The sequence below is a fragment of the Rhineura floridana genome, chromosome 6 (assembly GCF_030035675.1).
Source record: "Rhineura floridana isolate rRhiFlo1 chromosome 6, rRhiFlo1.hap2, whole genome shotgun sequence".
In the NCBI taxonomy this organism is placed as follows: domain Eukaryota; kingdom Metazoa; phylum Chordata; class Lepidosauria; order Squamata; family Rhineuridae; genus Rhineura; species Rhineura floridana.
This window is the reverse complement of record NC_084485.1, coordinates 150,149,151-150,168,622: the sequence shown is the minus strand read 5'-3', so window position 1 is coordinate 150,168,622 and position 19,472 is coordinate 150,149,151. Positions and strand designations below refer to the sequence as shown.

Below are 19,472 nucleotides of genomic sequence, written 5' to 3'. Positions count from 1 at the left end.
TTGTGGGAGACAAGGGAAGGCTGGGGGATGTGGACCTGGTGCTCAATGGGGTACGATTGCCCCTGAAAGACCAGGTCCACAGCCTGGGGGTCATTCTTGACTCCCAGCTGACCATGGAAGCTCAAGTCTCGGCTGTGAGCCAGGCGGTGCTGTATCAGCTCCATCTGATACGGAGGCTGCGCCCCTACCTTCCCAACCATCTGCTCCCACTGGTAGTACATGCCCTGGTCTCCTCTCGCCTAGATTACTGTAATGCGCTCTACGTGGGGTTACCCTTGAAAATGGTCCGGAAGCTGCAACTGGTACAGAATGCGGCGGCTCGTCTGATTAAAGGCAGCCGCCGGCAAGATCACATCACTCCAGTGCTGAAGGAGTTGCACTGGCTACCGGTTGTTTACCGGGCCCAATTCAAGGTGTTGGTTTTGACCTTTAAAACCCTATACGGTTTTAGCCCAGTCTATCTGAAGGAGCGCCTCCAGCATCATCAGGGATGCCGCTCAACAAGATCAGCCTCAGAAGACCTTCTCTCGATCCCACCGGTTAAAACAGCCAGACTGGTGAGGACTAGAGAGAGGGCTTTTTCAATAGTGGCCCCCACCCTGTGGAACTCTCTCCCAAATGATCTCCACCATGCCCCTTCTATGATGAGCTTCCGTCGGGCCTTGAAGACCTGGCTCTTCAGGAAGGCTTTTGGGGTGGGTTAGGTTTTTATTGTTATGGTTTTAAATGTTAACGTTTTAATGTATTGCTTTTATCTTCTCCGTCGCCCAGAGTGGCTGGACATCCAGCCAGATGGGCGACTAATAAATTTAATAAATAAATAAATAAATAAATAAATAAATAAATAAATAAGGGGTCCACATGATTGGGACAACTGCATGTCTTGATCATGTGGAGGCCCTATGAGTAAGCAACTGTTCACAAGTATTGGTTCCTTTGCAAACATCTGTGCTCAATGCATGAATGTTGGATGGTGGGGCTAGCACGGGGGGTGACATTGGGGATGGAACATGAAGCATGGTGAACTCCCGCTTCAAACTATGAGTTCTTTAAACTGAACTATGTTGTTTCCTTATTTATTGGGTGTGTGCAGTGACCACAAGGTTCACTTTGTATCTGTAGTGTTTGGATCAGCCTGATCTGTTTTGGACCTGCTTTGTGTCATTTTGATTTGATTCATTATTTGGGTCCAAGTCTGATCTGTTAAAGCCAAAGTTCTGTTTCACCCCCACTGACTATAATGGGGAATCTCCAAGAGAGCCTCTGTGCAAAGAGTGTATCTCTCCTGCTCCAAGCTCACATGGACATTTTCTAAAAGATTTCTGACTGTTGCCAGCCTAGTGAAGATAACTGTTCCTTTACAATTCTGAAGTAGAAAGAGAGTGTGCAAGTACTGTCCTCTCATTCCCAACCTTTTCCTCCCCACCCCCTGGCCAATAGGAAATAGATTTCATTGCACTGGTTTCTGTAACCGTTTTATTTTCAAATAATATTATGACAACAGTATTATGACATTCTTGAATCCACAACAGAGTATCTCAGTCATTCACACAGAAAGAACTGGAACAGGTTCCAGTTGTAAATAAATAATAAATATTAAAGCAGCTCCGGCCTTGGGGAGGATTCCTGCTCGTCTTCTCCTAGACTTCTGGCCAGGCTAACTGCAGCAAGAGGATAGTGCAGGTAATCCCGAGGTCTTAAACTGGGCTGCAAAGGCACTGCCACTTAATTGCTGGTTTACTGATGGCACCACCCATCCCAGGAAGGGCTCATTGCACTTTCTTAACTGTAGTTCAGCATTCAGTCCTATTAATTTATTTTAAATAGGAAGAAATGCTTGTGTTCTGGAACATCTCAAGAAAACCGGCAACGAAGGGGACAGCATGGCAGCTGTGGGAAACAGAGTAATGGAAACAGTCTGGGTGAGCACATTTTTCAAATTCAGTATCCTCCACACTGTTTTGTTGCTGAAGATTGTGGGATAGTCATAATATTTATCTTGGCATGCAGTCAAACCAAGGATGGCTAAACCACAATGGAACTGTGATGCAAACACTACAGCACTAAAGAATTTACCCCCAACAGTGGCATCAAAGTTTTGTTGTATTTTTAAGAAACGATTGGGTAAACATGGTTTGCATTATATAAATTAAGGTATTGATCTTTCACCAGTGAAGTCCATGGAGGGAGGTTTTAACCATAGACTTCAGAATGAAAAGAGAATCACATCTAGTCGCCCTTTTCAGACATTTCTTCATGGAAGTCAACAGAAGTTTGTCTTAATCAGGGTTAATCAAAATCAGAGTAAGAACCTCAGGATATGGTCCCTGTTGAATAAACTGCAACATGCAAGAGGAATTAGCTATTGGCTCAGGGTGCATCTGCTCTGGGAAATGACTCATTGCTGGTGAAATAAACATTTAAACTGGTTTTCACTAGCATATAAAAAGCTTTACTAGCACCAGTAACATACTTGTTTAATAACCATTGCTGGAAAACAGATACATAACACTCAAGTCAAGTGTAGCTGTAGTCTTAGAGTCTTGATTCTAAATGTATACAATGCTGTCAAATTTCAAAGTTGTTTATATATAATCAAGTTCTGTGCTGAAGACCTCAGAATATGAAATGAAAGGCTGGTTCACACATACATGTACACCACTTGATCACATCACTTGATTACTCAGTGGTGCTCACATATTGCAGGGATGGGAAACCTGTGGCCCTGCAGATGTTGCTGGACTACAACTCCCATAATCCCTGACCATTGTCCATGCTCACTGGCCATGGCTGATAGAAGTCAGTTCCAATAACACTCCCACCCCTGACATATGGAAAGCAACTCCACTGGAAAGCACTGTGTTTGATTTAATACCAGATGATTTGAACATACCTGCAGTAATGAATAAATGATGGTTCAACCACACATCAGTGAGTGACAGACATGCATTTATGAACCACGCCCAAACTGCACTGTAAATTGTTCAGTAGCTGCAATTTCACTGTTTATTTTTCCAGCCACTTCCAGTACATAATTCACGTAACTCTAGACAGGTTGTTTATGCTATGAACAAATACTCAGCTTGGTATTTTGCAGCCTGTCAAATGAGGGAGGCAGGATATCAGGGCTGATTTAAACAAACTACCTGGGGTTCAATCATTTAGACATGCGTGCAACATTCTGTTGCTGCCAGCATTTCTGTGTAACAGACCCAGTACAATCCTAGCTGGTGTACATTACAAATTGTATGAAAGTACAAATGGGGAGGGCTTGCAGGGGGAAATAACTATGTGGTTAGTACTCTTGGTAACCTCTCTCCCAATGAACATTGGTCTATGTATCTCTCAATAAACTCTGTCCTTTGGAGCACAATAAATTGACTGGAAAATTTTCCTTCAACAACTGTGAGTCTGTGGACGTTCCCTGTTGTAATTCAGGATTCTGTCTGTCCATTACACAAGTCAAACACGAGACTAGTAAAACCTCATAGTGTCTACCCTGTTGAATGATAGGATCAGTCCTGCATCAACATTCCACTCAGTCATGTGCTGTTCCTCTCTCTCAGAAATCAAGTCACTTGCATTAAGGTACCCTGGGCCTACTAACATCATTTCCACCACATATTTCTGCTTTGCACAGGCAGCATTAGCTGCAGACTTGAAGTTTGTGTTTGCCCATTCACATCATTCTTTCCCAGATGTTCTCTTGTCTCCTTTCTAATATGTCCTTCCTTAAAACCCGTTGGTAGTCTACGGGCACAATTTACTGGAAATGTCTCCTGTGCATATTCCTGCTGAAACACTGGAAATTCCACAAGAACAGGCATGATTGTAATCAGTTTCAGCAGGGCTTGCACTGGAGATGAGACACAAATGAATTATGCTTTAATATTCCCTATTGACTCTATTTTTAGATTTTCATTCAGCCTGGTCTGCAATAAGTGGCATGTGAACAGTAACCTAGAAATAGGACTGCCTTTCACCCCTGGGCCTTGTCCTTTGTTTGACTGCAGTTTGGTCCAGGATTGCAAATACCCATTCACCTGATCACCTGTGATTACTATAAACGACCTCTAGACAAGCAAGTAGGGAAGGGTTCATTGGAACGTTTTTTCCCCCTTTCTGGCTGTCAAATTTGCTACAAATGACAAAGGCAGCAATCCTGTACACTCTTATTTGAGAAGAAGTTCCATTACAAACAGTGGGACTTTTTTTTTTAGAGTAAACAGACAAGCCTACACTGTAACACAGGATATGTTTGGACAGGGATAGTAGACATTTTGGGGGGACTTAATAACTTTTTTGGACTTATATTTGCAAGACCAATCTAGCCTTATTTCCTTTCTTTTTTCTCTACCTCTCTGTTCAGGCCACCTGTTAGAGTATTCTGTATAGGTACAGTGAAATTGGCAGAAAGACCAGTTTCAATTGTAGACTCCTTGCTGTAGTCTGTAGCACCTGCTTCTAAAGTGCTGTGCTCATCCACTGCCCTGTCTGAATAAATTAATAATAATAATATAATAATAATAATATAATAACAATGATGATGATGACAATGATGATGATGAAGAAAAACAAATAATTTTAAAAATTGGGCACATCACCCAAGGTTGCATATAATGTTCAGAGAGGCACAATACATCTGGTCCATGTGCCTTCTGCAAATGTCATTAGAAGGAAGCTTGAACAGCATGGCAGAAGGCAGAGATCTAAGAATGCAGTTGGATCAAAGCAGATGCAGGATTCCTCTGAGTACAAATGCAAAGCAATGCCTGCACTGTTAGGGTACTAAGCCCTGAATGTTCAGCTGACTGGTATACAAACATGCAGAGAGCTGTGGGTTTCTGGAGCTGACATGCGGAGGTTGGAAATTGCAAACCTCTGCCTGCTATATACAGTTTGTAGTCTGTGTTATGTAGGTGCAGAGACTGGCTTCTGAGAGCAGATGGTGCATGTAGATGGGTGCACAGATTGATAACATTCAACACAAGGGGGTAAACAGTTTTGGAGAGGAATTCAACCTTCTCAGTTATCTGTCACTTAGTTCTTGCCTTCCCTTCTGCTTTCTTCCTCCTGCCTGGCGAGCAGGTTTTTTTCTTGCACAATTTTCTCCAGTGCTTTTTGCATGAACTCCTGTTGCCTCCGCTTCCCAGGTGCAAGGGAGTGTCCTTTTTCAGTAGAGCTTCTGGGTGCATGGAAGCGTATGAGATTCCAGGCATCCTGGCCAGGGTAAAGCCCCAGCCCAAATTCCATCATTCAAAAGCTCTTAGCACCTCCCTCTGAGGCGCCTGCCTCTCCTGGTTCATTCGATTGTCTCTGTCGACACAGTTCCTAGCAGTGACAATGAGCGGGTTCAGGTGTGTGCGGGCTTGCATGTTCTGTGGCTAGTGGCTTGCTCTGCCAGGTCCCTGTAATAGGCAGATTTCAGAAATCTGGGATAGGAGTCCTTCTCCATCAAGGTGTAGGTTTTCGCTTGGGCTTCTTCGAAGCAAGCAGGATTAGCAACAGTGAGGTTCCTCCTGGTTGCTTCTCTAGTTTCATGGTCCAGGTTCACCTGTAAGGAAGGGATTGCACATAATGACAATAAATCCTATGCATGTATGTTTCTTAATGGTGAGGAGTATAAAAACAAGTATAGTATACATTCTAGTACCAGGGCCAATGCGGTGTAGTGTTTAGAGTGCTGGACTAGGACCAGGAGACCCGAGTTCAAATTCCCACCCAGCCATTAACCTCATTGGGTGACCTTGGGCCAGTCTCATATCTCAGCTTAACCTACTGCACAGGGTTGTTATGAGGATAAAACAGAGATCAAGGGAGGAACTATGTATGCCACTGTAGAGGGAAGACAGAATATAGATCTGTTAGTAAATTTAAAAATCCGGCTTGCATAGTTAAAATGTGCTTTGGGGATATACGGATAGTTCACTGATCAACTGGCACCCATCCTTGCTTTAAAGGTTTTGGGTCAAGGAAAGGCACGGCAGCTCCATTTTCTTCCTGGTCAGCAACTAGTTTGGCAAAACAGCCGTTTTGGGAAGGAATGAGGGTGTTGCGAGCCAAGGCCTCACCGTCTCTTTCTCGTTCAGTGGTCTACCATTAAGTACTTTCACCACAAATGCCAATCCTCCATACACTTCTTAGCCTCCGGTTTGGTATTTGTAGGAGTATTCTGCAGTAAACTCTGTCTAATTGCTGATCCCTTTTTCAGTTTAAGGTGCTAGGGGCAGGCAATAAGTCCATCCAATGGTGCTCCTTGAATGCACCATTATGTATAAGAAATCCATAAAGACTGGCATTAATTCCTATGGCAAAGTCCTACTCTAGGGTGGGGAAGGCAGTGTCAGAGGGAAATTGCCAGCAGGTGAGGGGAAGAGAGTCAGGGAAATATTTCCAGGGAGGAGACACAGGAGAGCGGAGGGCTTCCTTCACCCCACTTTCTCCTTCTGCCTATGAATTATAAGGGAACTTTCTCTCATCATAAGTAACCAGCAAGATTGCTCAGATCATCTTGAAATGTCATGTCCTGCTCCCCACTGTAAAGTAAAGTGATTCTGAACAATACAGAAGTATACCTTGAAGTCATATCTGCACTGTTCCATACACACTTGATTTTATGCTCAATAGGTGGCCTAAAGTCAACCCAAAAGATAACGTGATGCTATTATTACAGTAAAGGCCCTTCAGAAAGCAACATGGCTCAGCAGAAAGATAGATGATTCTTGCAACACACACACACACAAATACTTGCATGTGTGTGTTTTGCATGTTGAATGTATGATACCTGTGACTCATCTCTTCTCTGTCCAACAAATTTGTGTAACTGCAACATTTCTAGGAATACCTTAACTATTTACTACTGTGCTGGGGGGGGAGGGTAGAACTAGATAGCCTCAGATTTAGTTTCCTATAAATTTCACTGTGAATTTTCCTGATCCACTCTACACATCATTGGTTCCTGCCAATAGAGACATGGAAACTCATGGTGACATGTAGCAAGTTCCATGTTTTGCTAACCATCAGTGGTAGGAGGTGGAGAACTAGACACAAGATTGCTGTGTTTGGTGGCAGCCCTATATCTCCCATATATATTGTGCTTGTTTTATCTCTTATGTACACCGCCCAGAGAGCCTTTCTGGCTTAGGGCGGTATATAAATTAAATTAAATAAATAAATAAATAATGCCTAGTTCTACCTTTAAATACGCGTTGTTACTCATTCACCAGGAGTGGTGATGGAATGTACCAGTTTAATCAGTTCTAGTTTCCTTAGTGCTTGTGTGCATGCAGAACAACATTTTATAACAGGCCATGGGTATATGGAAATGGGGTGACTTTGAATGCAATATAGCAGATCTGTCGGGGAGTGACAGGACTTTGATGACGTTCTGTCACTCTCAGGAAGAATTGTACAAGAAAAGAATGGCTGCCCCTGAGAACATAATCAAGTTCCTTCACTTTCAGGGGGACTTGCATTCAAAGAGTGTGGTGGCAGCGAGCCCTACAAGGTAGCCACTTCAGGCTGTGGGCAGCTGGATTGCCTATTTTTAAAAGACAGAAAAATATTTTAGAGGAAGGAGGCAGAGAGTGCTGCAGCCCTTGGACCACCTTGTAAAGGGATCTGCAGGATGGTGGGTTCTGAACCCATGCTCCAGTCCTGGTCATGATCCCTATTTATGATGCTGATGTTTAAATTATTTTAAAAAAATTTAGCTGAGCAATAATAATATCAGTTTGTTGTGTTCGTATTTTGTGTATTTTTATTATTGTTCTGTATTTTATGTATTGTAACAAGTTGCCTTGTGAGGGTACTTTCCCTTAAAAGCAGTGTAAAACTACATTAATAAATAAGAACAGTCACTAAGGCAGGGATGGGGAACTTGTAGCCCTCCATATATTGCTTGTCTGCAACTGTCATCATCCCTGATTACTGGCCATGCTGGCTGGGACTGATGGAGAGCTGAAATCCAACAACATCTGGAGGGCCACAGGTTCCCCACCTCACCGGGAGGAGGAGCATGTCCTTTTCCAAATTCAGCATCCCAAGTGGATCATCAAGTAGCTCTGTGATATGAACACACCCTGTGTTAACTAAGGAAGACAGCCATTTGGTTGCCAGCACAGAATTTATACTGAGAAATTTGACTCACCTCTTTGGGGGCCTCATTTTGAACAAAATCCTCAAAGATCCTGTTGGCTTTGGCTGCTAGTTTGGCTTTTGAGCGGGTTTTCTTATATTCCTCACAGGCCAGCCAGAATTCCAGATTCTCTTCACTAAATTCTGTTTTAAGAAACCCGTGGAATGCTGCCACCCCACCTGCGAAAAAGGACAGAGAATGTCCAGTTTAGAAGGGAAAGGAAGAGAAGGAAGGACGGAGAGAGAGGAGGGGGAATACTACGGTTTTTGGAAATCCCAAACAACTCTAAGGGGGGAGGGGAGAAACATTGAATTGAACAAGGGGCCAGAGAATTAGTAGAAAGTTTCTTTCGGGAGAGTTGAGGCAGGGATAGAAAATATGTCATAGACATATCCAAACCAACATGTTTGGAACAAACAGACAGGTAGTTAACCTTTCTATAGGGCAGATATTAGTTAAACTGCGGCAGGGCCTTATTGGAGGATTGTGTTGCTGTTGAAAAGAACATACTCTGCTTTGTGTTATTTGTCTCCTATTAAAGGAAATAGCAGCTGGGGGTGTAGGGAAATATTCAGTGGGAAAGTGGTACAGGGGGGTTAAACCCCCTCTGTTCATGCTGTAGTCCTGATCTGGAATGGGGGCCCCTGTGACTGCTGTTAGTTAAAAAAAAGGAGGGAATTCCAAGCAATGGATTCAAGGGCATCTTTAATGGCACTTCTAATCTGACCCAGACTGGCTGAGGCACAATACACTGTGGGACACAATACACCTGAAGGAATTATGGAGCAGTCAAAGCATGCCTCTTTGAAAGGTATCTCTTTTCCTCAAGCACATTTTGGGAAAATTCCACGCTCCTTTTGGCATGCTGTGGACTGTGAGGAGATTACTGGTTTGTAGAGAGCTAAGAAGAGGGGGTGGGGAACAGCCTGTTAAATCATGTGGTTGTTAAATCATGTTGCTACCAATTCCTGCTGCTTGTAATTAATACTTTCCTTCTGGCACATTATGCACCATAAGATGTACTCACTTTTACTTCTCAGTAGATGGTCAAAAGACTCCTTCCATCCAAGCACCTCTTCTAAGGAGTATCTGGAAAATAAAATAAAACTGTGGGTGTTGGGGTGTCACAAGTCATTTTGGGGTTAGGAGTTTAGGCAGAGGAGCAGACAAGAAGTCCATAGATCATAAACTAAAATAAGAGTGAACAGCCTCATCACTGCCTATAGATATCTCCATCCCTTAATTTCACAATGGCCTCATTATTTCTGTGGTGCAGCTAAAGGATTTAGAAGAAAGCTGAGGTGAGTCCTGCAAAGCTCGTATTCTTGTTTGCCAGCAATAAAAAGATGGTTCATTGGTCTGTCTCCTAGTCTGAGAATATATAAGCCATTCAACTGGATTGATGGAGTTTTCTCTGATAAACTAAGGAGTGCAACTCATGGTTGAAGAACAACCACAGCATACAACATGTTTCTGTCATACATAGAAAGTTATGATTCCTCTCTCTTTGAATTCCTTAGGAACTAATATAGTTGCAGTGCTCTGGTGCACCTTCCAGTACTTGTCCTCTTCATGTAGCTACACTGCTCTAAGTGAGACCAGTTTGTTTTTCTAGGCTTTCTTAGCACGTTGCTTACCTCCGTTTTGTGCCTCGGCTCAAGTTCCCAATTTTATATCCCAACTCTGGTTTATGAAGCAGGATTCCCAAACGGGTCTTCAAATCCTTGGCTCTGAAGAATGAGAGAAACAGACGAATGTCAAGAAGATGAATGTTAAAAGAAAAATGAAAGTAGAGGCCTCTAGGGGGCAGCAATGCATGTTCCTTAAAAGCAAGGGAGTTGCTTGGAGTGAGAACTGTGGCTAATTGGATAAGAATTTGCATGCAAGCATTTCAGTTATGCAGAATTCCCAATCAAGCTGCTAATTCTTATCAATGCAGAAGGCAAGGCTAGATTACACCAGTGCCGTAACTAGGCAGGTGCAACAGGTGCACAGGCCCAGGGCCCAGGACGAAGGGGGCCCTGAAATGGATTTGCTGAAATGAAAGCAATTGTTATATCATATTTGTTTTATTATCATTTTTTTCCCCAAAAAAATTAAGGGGCCCAAAAATAAAACCTTGCACAGGGCACATGAAAAGCTAGTTACGGGACTTCCGGGAAGGGTGACTTCGCTTGTGCCTGCTTTTGAGACGGGCTCCCGCCTCAAAAGAAGCTTATTCAGATATAAATCAGTCAGAACATTTTTTATTTTGACTGATGAAATTTCTCCCGGGCAGGGAGAAACGTAGAGATCAACCTCAAAAGCCTGTTTTTGTTGGGAGGACTGGATTTCATTAATTTATGAGAAAAGGTCCAGCCAGCAATGCCGGACGGACTTCCGAACAAGCTCTATCTGATTAATGCGATACGTTTATCTTTTCTTCAAAGAGAAAACAGACTAACAGGCAAGCTATTATTTCAATTCTATTATTTTTTTTACTTGGTTTAAATTGTTGCAGCAAAAAGAGATTTGTCAAATGAATCAGCTTTAAAGAGCTTCTGGGTGAGCTATAACTCTTCTCTGTTATTCACGAAATTAACAGCTTATCTCTGTTTCTATTGCAAAAAGCTGTCCTGGAAGTGCATTCTAAAGATATAAACAGAAGAGGGATTTCTATTCCGAGGAACATTATATTGTCTGGGACTATTCTCTTTTTGGTCTATTTTATTTTGACGAATCTGCTTCTTCACAACGCCACTAACTGTTTTGATGCTGGGAACTAAATTTGTTTTGCATTCTTGAACATAGAGAGATAAGGCAGGCTGCTCTGTTTATACTGTGATGTCATCAAGCCTGGAATATTAACCCAATTGTTGCTGAAATAAGAAGTGGTTCTTCTTTATTTTTGTTTTGTTTTGTTTTCGTGGTTTTAAAAATGGCAATCAAGAAAGTGGCTGAGAATCTGGAAGTAATTATGTTTCAGAAAATAATGGATGAGATTGAGATAACGAAACAAACCCTGCGACAGGGCAGTAAGGAGCTGAAAATTGAACTGAGCAAAATGACGCAGGAGCTTAAAGAAATAGGGGATCCTGTGAGAGAGGAGAATGAGATCAGAGATGAGAAAAGAAAAAATAAAGGGAAGATACAAGCCCTGGAGATTGGAACAAATGTGGAATTGGAAAAAGATCTGGAGTTTATGGATATTAGAAATAAAATCTACTGTTTGGAATTTAACGTTATCTCTGAAGAAATTAATGAAGATATTAGAGATAAAGTTATCAATGGCTTGGATAATCTTCTGGACTGGAATGACGTGATGGAGCTTGATATAGAGAAAATCTATGGAATTAACTGCAGCCATGTGACAATGGAAAAACTCTTAAGAGATGAGCCAGTGCATTCTGTAAAAAAGAAGAACAGAGATATGACTTTACAACAATATTTCAGCAACTTATTCAGAATGGATGGCAAGAAAATATTTGGGATAGAGGAAATTCCCATCAGACTCTTATTATATGACTATGGCTATGACAGCAAGATTATTATGGAATACTGATAATGGAAGATTGGACACTGAAATTACTGGACTTAACAGGACTATTGAAGATGGAAGATGGAATTAATAGGGATAATGGAATAATGGCTATTGAAATTATTGGACCTAACAGATTTTGATGAGATGGATTAATCGATATGTTTATTTGGACTATGGTTATGACAATGATTATTATTATTATTAACGAGATGGATTAATCGAGATGTTTATTTGGAGAAAAATTGATAGATATATTTCTTAAAGAATTGAAACCTCTCTTTGACTTTTTGTGGAAAGAATAAAGTAATGTTTATGAGATTTGATGATTAATTAAGATAACTACTGGAGGAAAGTGATTTTATAATATAATTTAAGAGACAGGATTGTTATATATTGTAGACCTATAACTGATTTGATCTGCGACAAATGGGAAGTCAACATTTTATTTTTTTGTTTAATCATTTTTGTTTTGTTTTGTTTTTTGTCTTTGAATGTTTTATGATTTTGTTTTGTATGTTTTATGAAAATTTGAATAAAAATTATTGTAAAAAAAAAAATGAAAAGCTAGTTACGGTACTGGATTACACATGCAAATAATTTAATAATCTCCAATAGACTGGTGGCCATTTGTTCCTTCAAAAACTGTTGCAATGACTCCAGGTCTCTAATACGACGACTGTGTCTTACATTTAATCAATGTGTCTGGGGGGTTTTAATTGCACTTTCATGATTCCATCTACAACTTTCTCTTGAGTTCCCGTTTTTAAGGACAATTGGATCTAGCTGGCAGTGAAGCCAAGTTATTTTTAGCATTCAGATTAAGAAGTTAATTGCTGTATTGGCTATTAACCTTTATGACATTTAAGATTCGTTCGCATCCCTCCTGTTTGCTAAATTGGAATCTCCTGCAGGCTTCATCCCTGGCATCATTGATCCCTCGCCCTCTCTGTTATGGGGCTCTTGGAAAGTCAGTCATGTTGTCACATGGCAAAAGTTCCCCGTTATGGATCCAATGAGTTATCCAAGTGTTATGCAAATTAACCAAAATTATTCATTTCTGTGGTTTAAAAGCATTTTAGTCTTAAGGTTTCACAGTTTTCAGTACTGTGCTATCCATTTTATAATCCTAAGAGCCCAAGAAGAGCCTTGCTGGACATGGTTTCTTCACTTGTTTGGTACATTTTGTTATGTGGCATCTGGTATTCAGATGTGAAAGGACTGGGGTACCATGATGGTCACACAGAACTGTCTGTCTCCTAACATCCTTTTGCAAAGATCAATTCCTTTCCACTTGGAGCATCTGGTATCCTTTTAGTTGCTTCCTTCACACTTAAGCCTCCCTGCAATATTGCTCTGCCTGTTCATGCACCAACCAGTAGGCTGTCCTATCCTCCATACTTCTATTGCTGTTGAATGAATCTATGAGAGAAATGACCCATGTAAAAGTACAGAGATGTAAAGGAGGTGTGGTAGAGCTATCTTTACTTGTAAGTAGACACGTTCATTGTTTTTCCTGTGCCACTACCTCTTATTCTTTAAAGCATGCCAACAGCCTTCAACTCTTGCTCAACTAGAGATTATAGTATGATGGGCAGAGGGAGTGGAGGGAGGAACAAACACCTCTAACAGTGGCAGTAGATAAAGAAGTCTCTACCTGAGTGCCTTAAAATTTCCTGAAAACAAGTGTGTTTGCATCTGTAAAAAAAAACCCTACTTTCTTGGACGTGGTATAGAAACAAGCATCAGAAAGAGGGTGTCTGTAATAATGCTGTTATTACTTTGCTGTTATGAGGGCTGATATGTCAACATGCCCTTCCAGCAGGATATAAATCAATCAATCAATCAATTAATTAATTAATTAATAAACATGTGACCCACTTGGCTGGAGGACACAGTAAGGGCAAGAGTTTCTACTGATAGTAGAAAAGGATAGGTCCCTGCCTTAAGGAGGTTACAATTGAAATGGCGTGCGGTGCTGCATTTCATGCAGACATTCTACACTGTGTAAACACTGTACTGCCCCATTCAAGTGAAACTCAAAATTAACTGCATCTATAGCTATCCATCCCGTTACCGCTTCTCTCCCTTTCCTCCTTCTCCCCTTGTTGTCTTTCCCAGGCTCAAAATGTAAATTGTAAACTATTATTCTGTTAAGCAAACTGTTACATTGATAATGTTATAAAAATAATCATCTTAACAAATGACGGTGATAACAATATCCACATTCCTTCTTTGAGATTGCGTAGAACTGAATTTCTCCCATGCCATCTCTCCTGAACTTCCTTGGCCCCACTCCTCAGCAATCCAGCTTTATCTGCCACTGTGCTCGCCGTAACACTGCAGACACAGTCACCTGTTTTCAGATTTCTCGTGACAGCTGCCTGCCTGCCTGCCTGCTGCGGTGTTTCTGCAACTAACTGCACTGAGGTTCCTCCTTGCTTGGTGCATCACTGCGACAGTTTGGATGGCTGCTTGGCGCGTCGCTTTCTATTCTTAGCTCACTACCCTCTGGGTGGTGTGTGGCAGGAATGCTAATTGTGCGGCGTGGCTACTTGCAGAGGTGTCTTGGAGGACTCCATTGCAAAAATAAATGATAGTTCTGTGCTAATCATGCCATCATAACATGAAAAAGCCTTCCTCTTGAATGATAGCAGAAGCAAGTATGAAGTGGAAAGGTCCCCTCAACAAGAGCAAGAGAAATACAGGATAGACCTAGCACTTTGTTTGTTTTAATTAACTCCCCCCTTCCTCTACCACCATCGCTTGCTCAATTAAATAACAAAAGTCAAATCATTATTTGAAAGGTACAATAGGCGTATGGACTATGGTTGCACACAGATGTTACCCCTGTTTGGCAGAAATGGTGAAGTGAAGCACACTCCTGATTTATTAACCAGGTAACTGTTTGCTAAGAGCCCCAAATGTTTCCCAAGCCTCTTACCTTTCCAAGCAGCTGGTAGGGAGTGCAGCTAAACCCCGACACATGGTGAGAAAGCAGATGGTTACCTTGCTTAAGTCTGCGCAAACCGGAATAGAGAAGCAGCAGATAGCTCCTTTCACTGTTGAGCTCCCTCTGTGCTGGTGTCTGGGAGCAGAGCTTTTATATCTGATGAGAAGTGGGAGGGGGCGGGAATGAAGTGCACAGCTCCTGCCTCTAGACAAGAAGAATTGGAACTGTCCTTGAACATCACAGTCATAAACAGTTCCCGACAGGAGGACAAGCAGACCAATTCTGTATTATCAAAAGTGAACACTTCTGTTGCTGTAGTGCTCTAGCATTCATTGATTTGAAGAGTTTACTGCTAAGTTTACAATTAAATGAACACTAAATAACATTGAGTGTATGATGGAAGAAACAGTCATGAATGCCGTTTGCTGTACTTTTTATGTGATGATCTGAAGCCCACACAGTTTGAAGTCTCATTAAAACCAGGAGGAGTCTCTTCCAGGTAAACATGCTTCAGACCAAGGTGTAAGGTCTACCGTTCTGTAGAAAGGTGGTGCCCATATTCTGCAGGTTTAATGCAGTCCTAGATGTATAGGAGTTGCATTGCCGCCCTGGGCTCCTGCTGGGAGGAAGGGCAGGACATAATAAAAATCATTTTTTAAAATTGCTCAGAAACTGCTTCTGATTTCCACATAGTCAATTTCAGCATTGTCAATTACTGAAGATGTGATTGTGGAGAAATGCTAAGAATAACATGCTTTTATTTATTTATTTTTTTAAAAAAAACCTCTGGTCCAACAGGAATGGAGAAATTGTAGCCCTCAAGATGTTTACTCCCATCATCCCTGACCATTGGTCATGCTGGAAGGGTTTCTTAGTAGTTGGAGTCCAACAATATCTAGAAGGCCACAGGTTCCTCATCTCTGACCTAGAATCTCCACTGCAAACCATCCTTCCTTTCAAATATCTCAAGTGTCCCTCAGAGACACTGGATGAGACACCCCACCCCCATGGGTCCGGTCTGCTACGAGTAGAGAGGAAATATCTCCCAGTTCATACTTTTTACTTCCATCTTCATTATTCTTTATGTATGTGTTGCAACAGGCCATATTCCACCAGCCCTGTAGCTAGAGTAGGGCAAACGGGTGCACTGCCCCAATTATTTATTTATTTGGGAAATTGTCTTTTTAATTTGTGACATGACAGACAATGACAGCCTCCATTTAAAGAATGACAGCTTGTTTTAAGAACAGGAACAATTTAAGAATAGGAACCTCTGAAAAATTCAGTGAATAAGGCAGGGATAAGTGCACAACAAAAGGCTCATCTAGAAGAGCCCACAAAAGTCTGCTCACTCAAGACTGTCCCTGACTGGTGGTGGATTTGTCATGATCACAATCACCTATAATTACTTAAGTGATCTTGAAAAAACCACCAGCCTGCATGACCCTTGAAGAGTTAAATATTAGAACTTTGTATTATTGGCTAGAGTTAGACTCCAACTGTTGGGCTTACCTTTGCTCTGCTTTTCTGTTTCAGTTTCAGTAAAAAGTAAGAGTTTGTCCAATCTGTAATTATTATAGCAGGATTGAATGCTTATTGCTAAAGGGTGAAATAAAGTTAAAGTGATGTGAAAAAATATCTAAGAGAGTAGGGGTGGTGTAGGGGTTAGAGTGTTGAACTATGGCCTGGAAGACCAGGGTTCGAATCCCCACACAGCCATGAAGCTCACTGGAGGACCTTGGGCCAGTCACTGCCTCTCAGCCTCAGAGGAAGGCAATGGTAAACTCCCTCTGAATATCGCTTACCATGATAATCCTGTTCATAGGGTCGCCATAAGTCAGGATCGACTTGAAGGCAGTCCATTTCCATTTTCAAGTCACCCTTACTCTTTTAAAATACTCACTATACTCACATTCAGTGGGAGCTGTCTCCAGGAGAAGGACTATGAGAGGAGAGACACTGTCATAAGGGGATGGCTATTTCCACCTGCCTTGCCGCACCCTGCAGCCCTGGAAGCCTTCAAACACAGCTTCTTTCAGAAGACTTTCTGGCCCTTTGGGTTGAGCCATAAGGGTCAGGGGGATAGAAGAGATTTTTATATCGGCTTCGGGGTTAGTTTTTAAATATTTTTGCTTTAGGTTTATTGTTGAGCTTTATGCTTATTTATACTTTGATGTATATTTTTTCTTAATGTTGTAGCGATTATACTTTTATTATGTATTGTTGTGCTACAGCATTTGGACTGTTTCTTTGTGTGAACCGCTTTGAGCACATATGTACTTGTGGAAAATGCAGTATATAAATAAACTGAATCATCATCATCATCATCATCATCGTGGCTATTTTTTCTTCTTTTTCTTGAGTACTTGATGGGAAAGAATGAAAACAGCCCTAGAGGGATAGAAACATTGCTGTACATGCCATAGTTACAGCCTAGGTAGCCAGCCAGCCAGATAACTCAAGCCTAATTGCTGATTTTCCCAATATGTGCAGCTCAGCATGAAGTCTTTGAGGGGTTTCTGTGCAGAGAAATTACCCCAGAAACCAGGAAAAAAATGCTTTCCACAATTAGTTTCCATTTGCTTAGTTAGGGCACAATCCAACTGCTGTTTACACCAGGCTGAGGGGAGGTGGATATGGCGGACCCCCAGCTGAGCCAGCAGGATCCTGGCTGTGCTGACAGAAACCCTTCATTCTGGCTCCGCTGAGGCAAAGCAGGGACCCTGCTGGCTCAGCTGGGGTCCACCAGGGAAGCCCAGCACAGCAGAAGGGGAGCTGGCAGAAGCCAGTGGAAGGCCTGAAAAAGGGGTGTTCCAGGGGCGTGTCAGAGCAGGGACCAAGGGGGGACTTAGGCCACATCTAACTCATGCTCATAGCGTTCCTGCAGGTCCCAATCTGGGCCAAAGTTACACCAGGAAAAAGGTCTGTCTAAGAAAAGAATTACAATGGAAGTGTATGGAGAGCACTTATTCCCCGGTAAAGGTGTTTATGAGAGCCAGCTTTTACTTCCTGGTCACTGCATGCACTCCCTGCTGAGCCAGCATTCAGGCTCCTAAAAGGCAATTGGATGCTGTGGACCTTCCCGCCAGCTCCTCTTCTGCTGGCACTCCTACAGGCTTCCCCTGAGTTGGTTTGCTCTGCCTGTTCTTTATATATCAGCCAGTTTAAAAGTTTTCCCTTGATTGTCCAACAGGAAGGAAATCACAAAGGTCAAAACAAGACTAGAAGGAGGAGGAGTTTACAAACACATCGTATAGTATTTATTTTCTCTCTGCTCTTCCCTAAACCTGCAGTATGGACAAGTTTGTTTTTCATGTGCAATCTAAAACTGAGATACCTAATGCAGCATCAAAGCTAAGCTCAGGAGCTCACTGTAATTACCAAAGTAGTTCAGCTCATGAAGAATCAGAACACAGCAACAGACGATTGGTGAAAGAGAGCGATATGTATATGCAAAGTCAGGTACTCCTGGAAATCTCTCAAAAAAAGGATGGAACAATTCAACAGATTAAACTTCATTCATGTAAATTCACACACTCTCTGCGTGGAGGAGTGACAGGGAAAGGCACTGCCTTCCCCTTCCCCTGGCCTGGGCCTAATGTCCTCTCTACCACTGAGTGGCGGGGGAGGTTGGTTGGTGCTATTTGCCTCCCCTCCCCATGCCCCACGTTAAAATGTGGCTGCCCTACCTAACAAGGAAGGCTGGCTACAGAGCTGGTTCCAACTGAAAAAGAAAATCCTATCCAGGCAATCTGGCTGCGCCTGATTAGTGGATTCTCCTCACTCTCTCAAACCCCCCCTCCCCTGAGTTTTCAGGGATAATAATAGAGACAGAGATGGAGAATCTGTGATATTGTTGGACTCCAACTCCCATGAGCCCCAGCCAACATGGCTAATTCAAAGAAGACTTTGAGTCTATCCTTTAAGGAGATAAGGATGGCAATGACGTTTATGATGAGTTAACACTTTTGAAAAATGTATTTCAGCTTTGTTGTTTTGGTGGATTTGTGAATGAAGGTGTGGTAGTAAGATAGTGACATAATAAAAACTATTGTAATGGAATCAAGTTTTCTTTCATTTTCATCTCTCTCATCTTATTTCACATAGACTTATTATTATTGCATTTATTATGTATTTTTAATATTTTTTTTACACAATCTTTTTCATTGTCCAACTCATTACTTATAGCTTTCATGGCTAATAAAGAAAAATAGTACCTAGTTTAATCCCTTTAGAACCATGTAACTGGAAGGAACTGGACTGATAGATGAAGCGGGGGGGCAGAAGAGAGTTATTGTTTTATATCAGGAATGTTAGCTCAACAGTGGTATGATCAATCACTGATAAGCATCAGATAGCAGGCCAAATGAGGAATTTTTAAAAAACGTTTTTACTGGTTTCAAGAAATACAGCATTAAAAGAATTCACAACAAACAAGAGAGAAAAAAAAACAATCTTCCCTGTTCTCCATTTCCACCGCCCATCACCAGTTGCCAATCGTTGATTAAGTATTATTATACAACTACGAGTGGCTGTATACTATAGCCAGCATGGATTTTTCGCATTCTGCAATGTTAAATTGAAAATACCCCCTCACGCCATCCTGATGCTTCCCATAAGCTCATTTCAATACAAAACCTTACAAAATTTATAGTCCTGCACTCAGAAACGCTTCTTTACCAACCCTCTAAATTTCCATGGCGATACACAAAACAGTCAGAGAGAATCAAGAGTTCAAAGTGTAAACAGAGAGAGAGAGAAACAGACCCCTGTTGGACTTTTTTCTGTCAGTGTTCTCATAATTTGTTGAAATTAATTAAAAATCAGCCATGTTCGCAGAGTATATGTAATCCTGTTACTGACCT

General features: G+C 41.7%; 1 protein-coding gene across 1 annotated transcript; it reads right to left on the bottom strand.

Moving 5' to 3' along the window:
• Window positions 1-1,459: 1,459 nt before the first annotated feature.
• RGS16 (regulator of G protein signaling 16) lies at window positions 1,460-14,723 on the bottom strand. The gene is made up of 5 exons (XM_061634077.1): window positions 14,599-14,723; window positions 9,775-9,867; window positions 9,165-9,226; window positions 8,150-8,316; window positions 1,460-5,554 (listed from the first exon to the last, which is right to left on the bottom strand). The coding sequence occupies exons 1-5, from the start codon at window positions 14,640-14,642 to the stop codon at window positions 5,354-5,356; spliced, it is 567 nt and encodes a 188-aa protein (XP_061490061.1). The 5' UTR covers window positions 14,643-14,723; the 3' UTR covers window positions 1,460-5,353.
• Window positions 14,724-19,472: the final 4,749 nt, after the last annotated feature.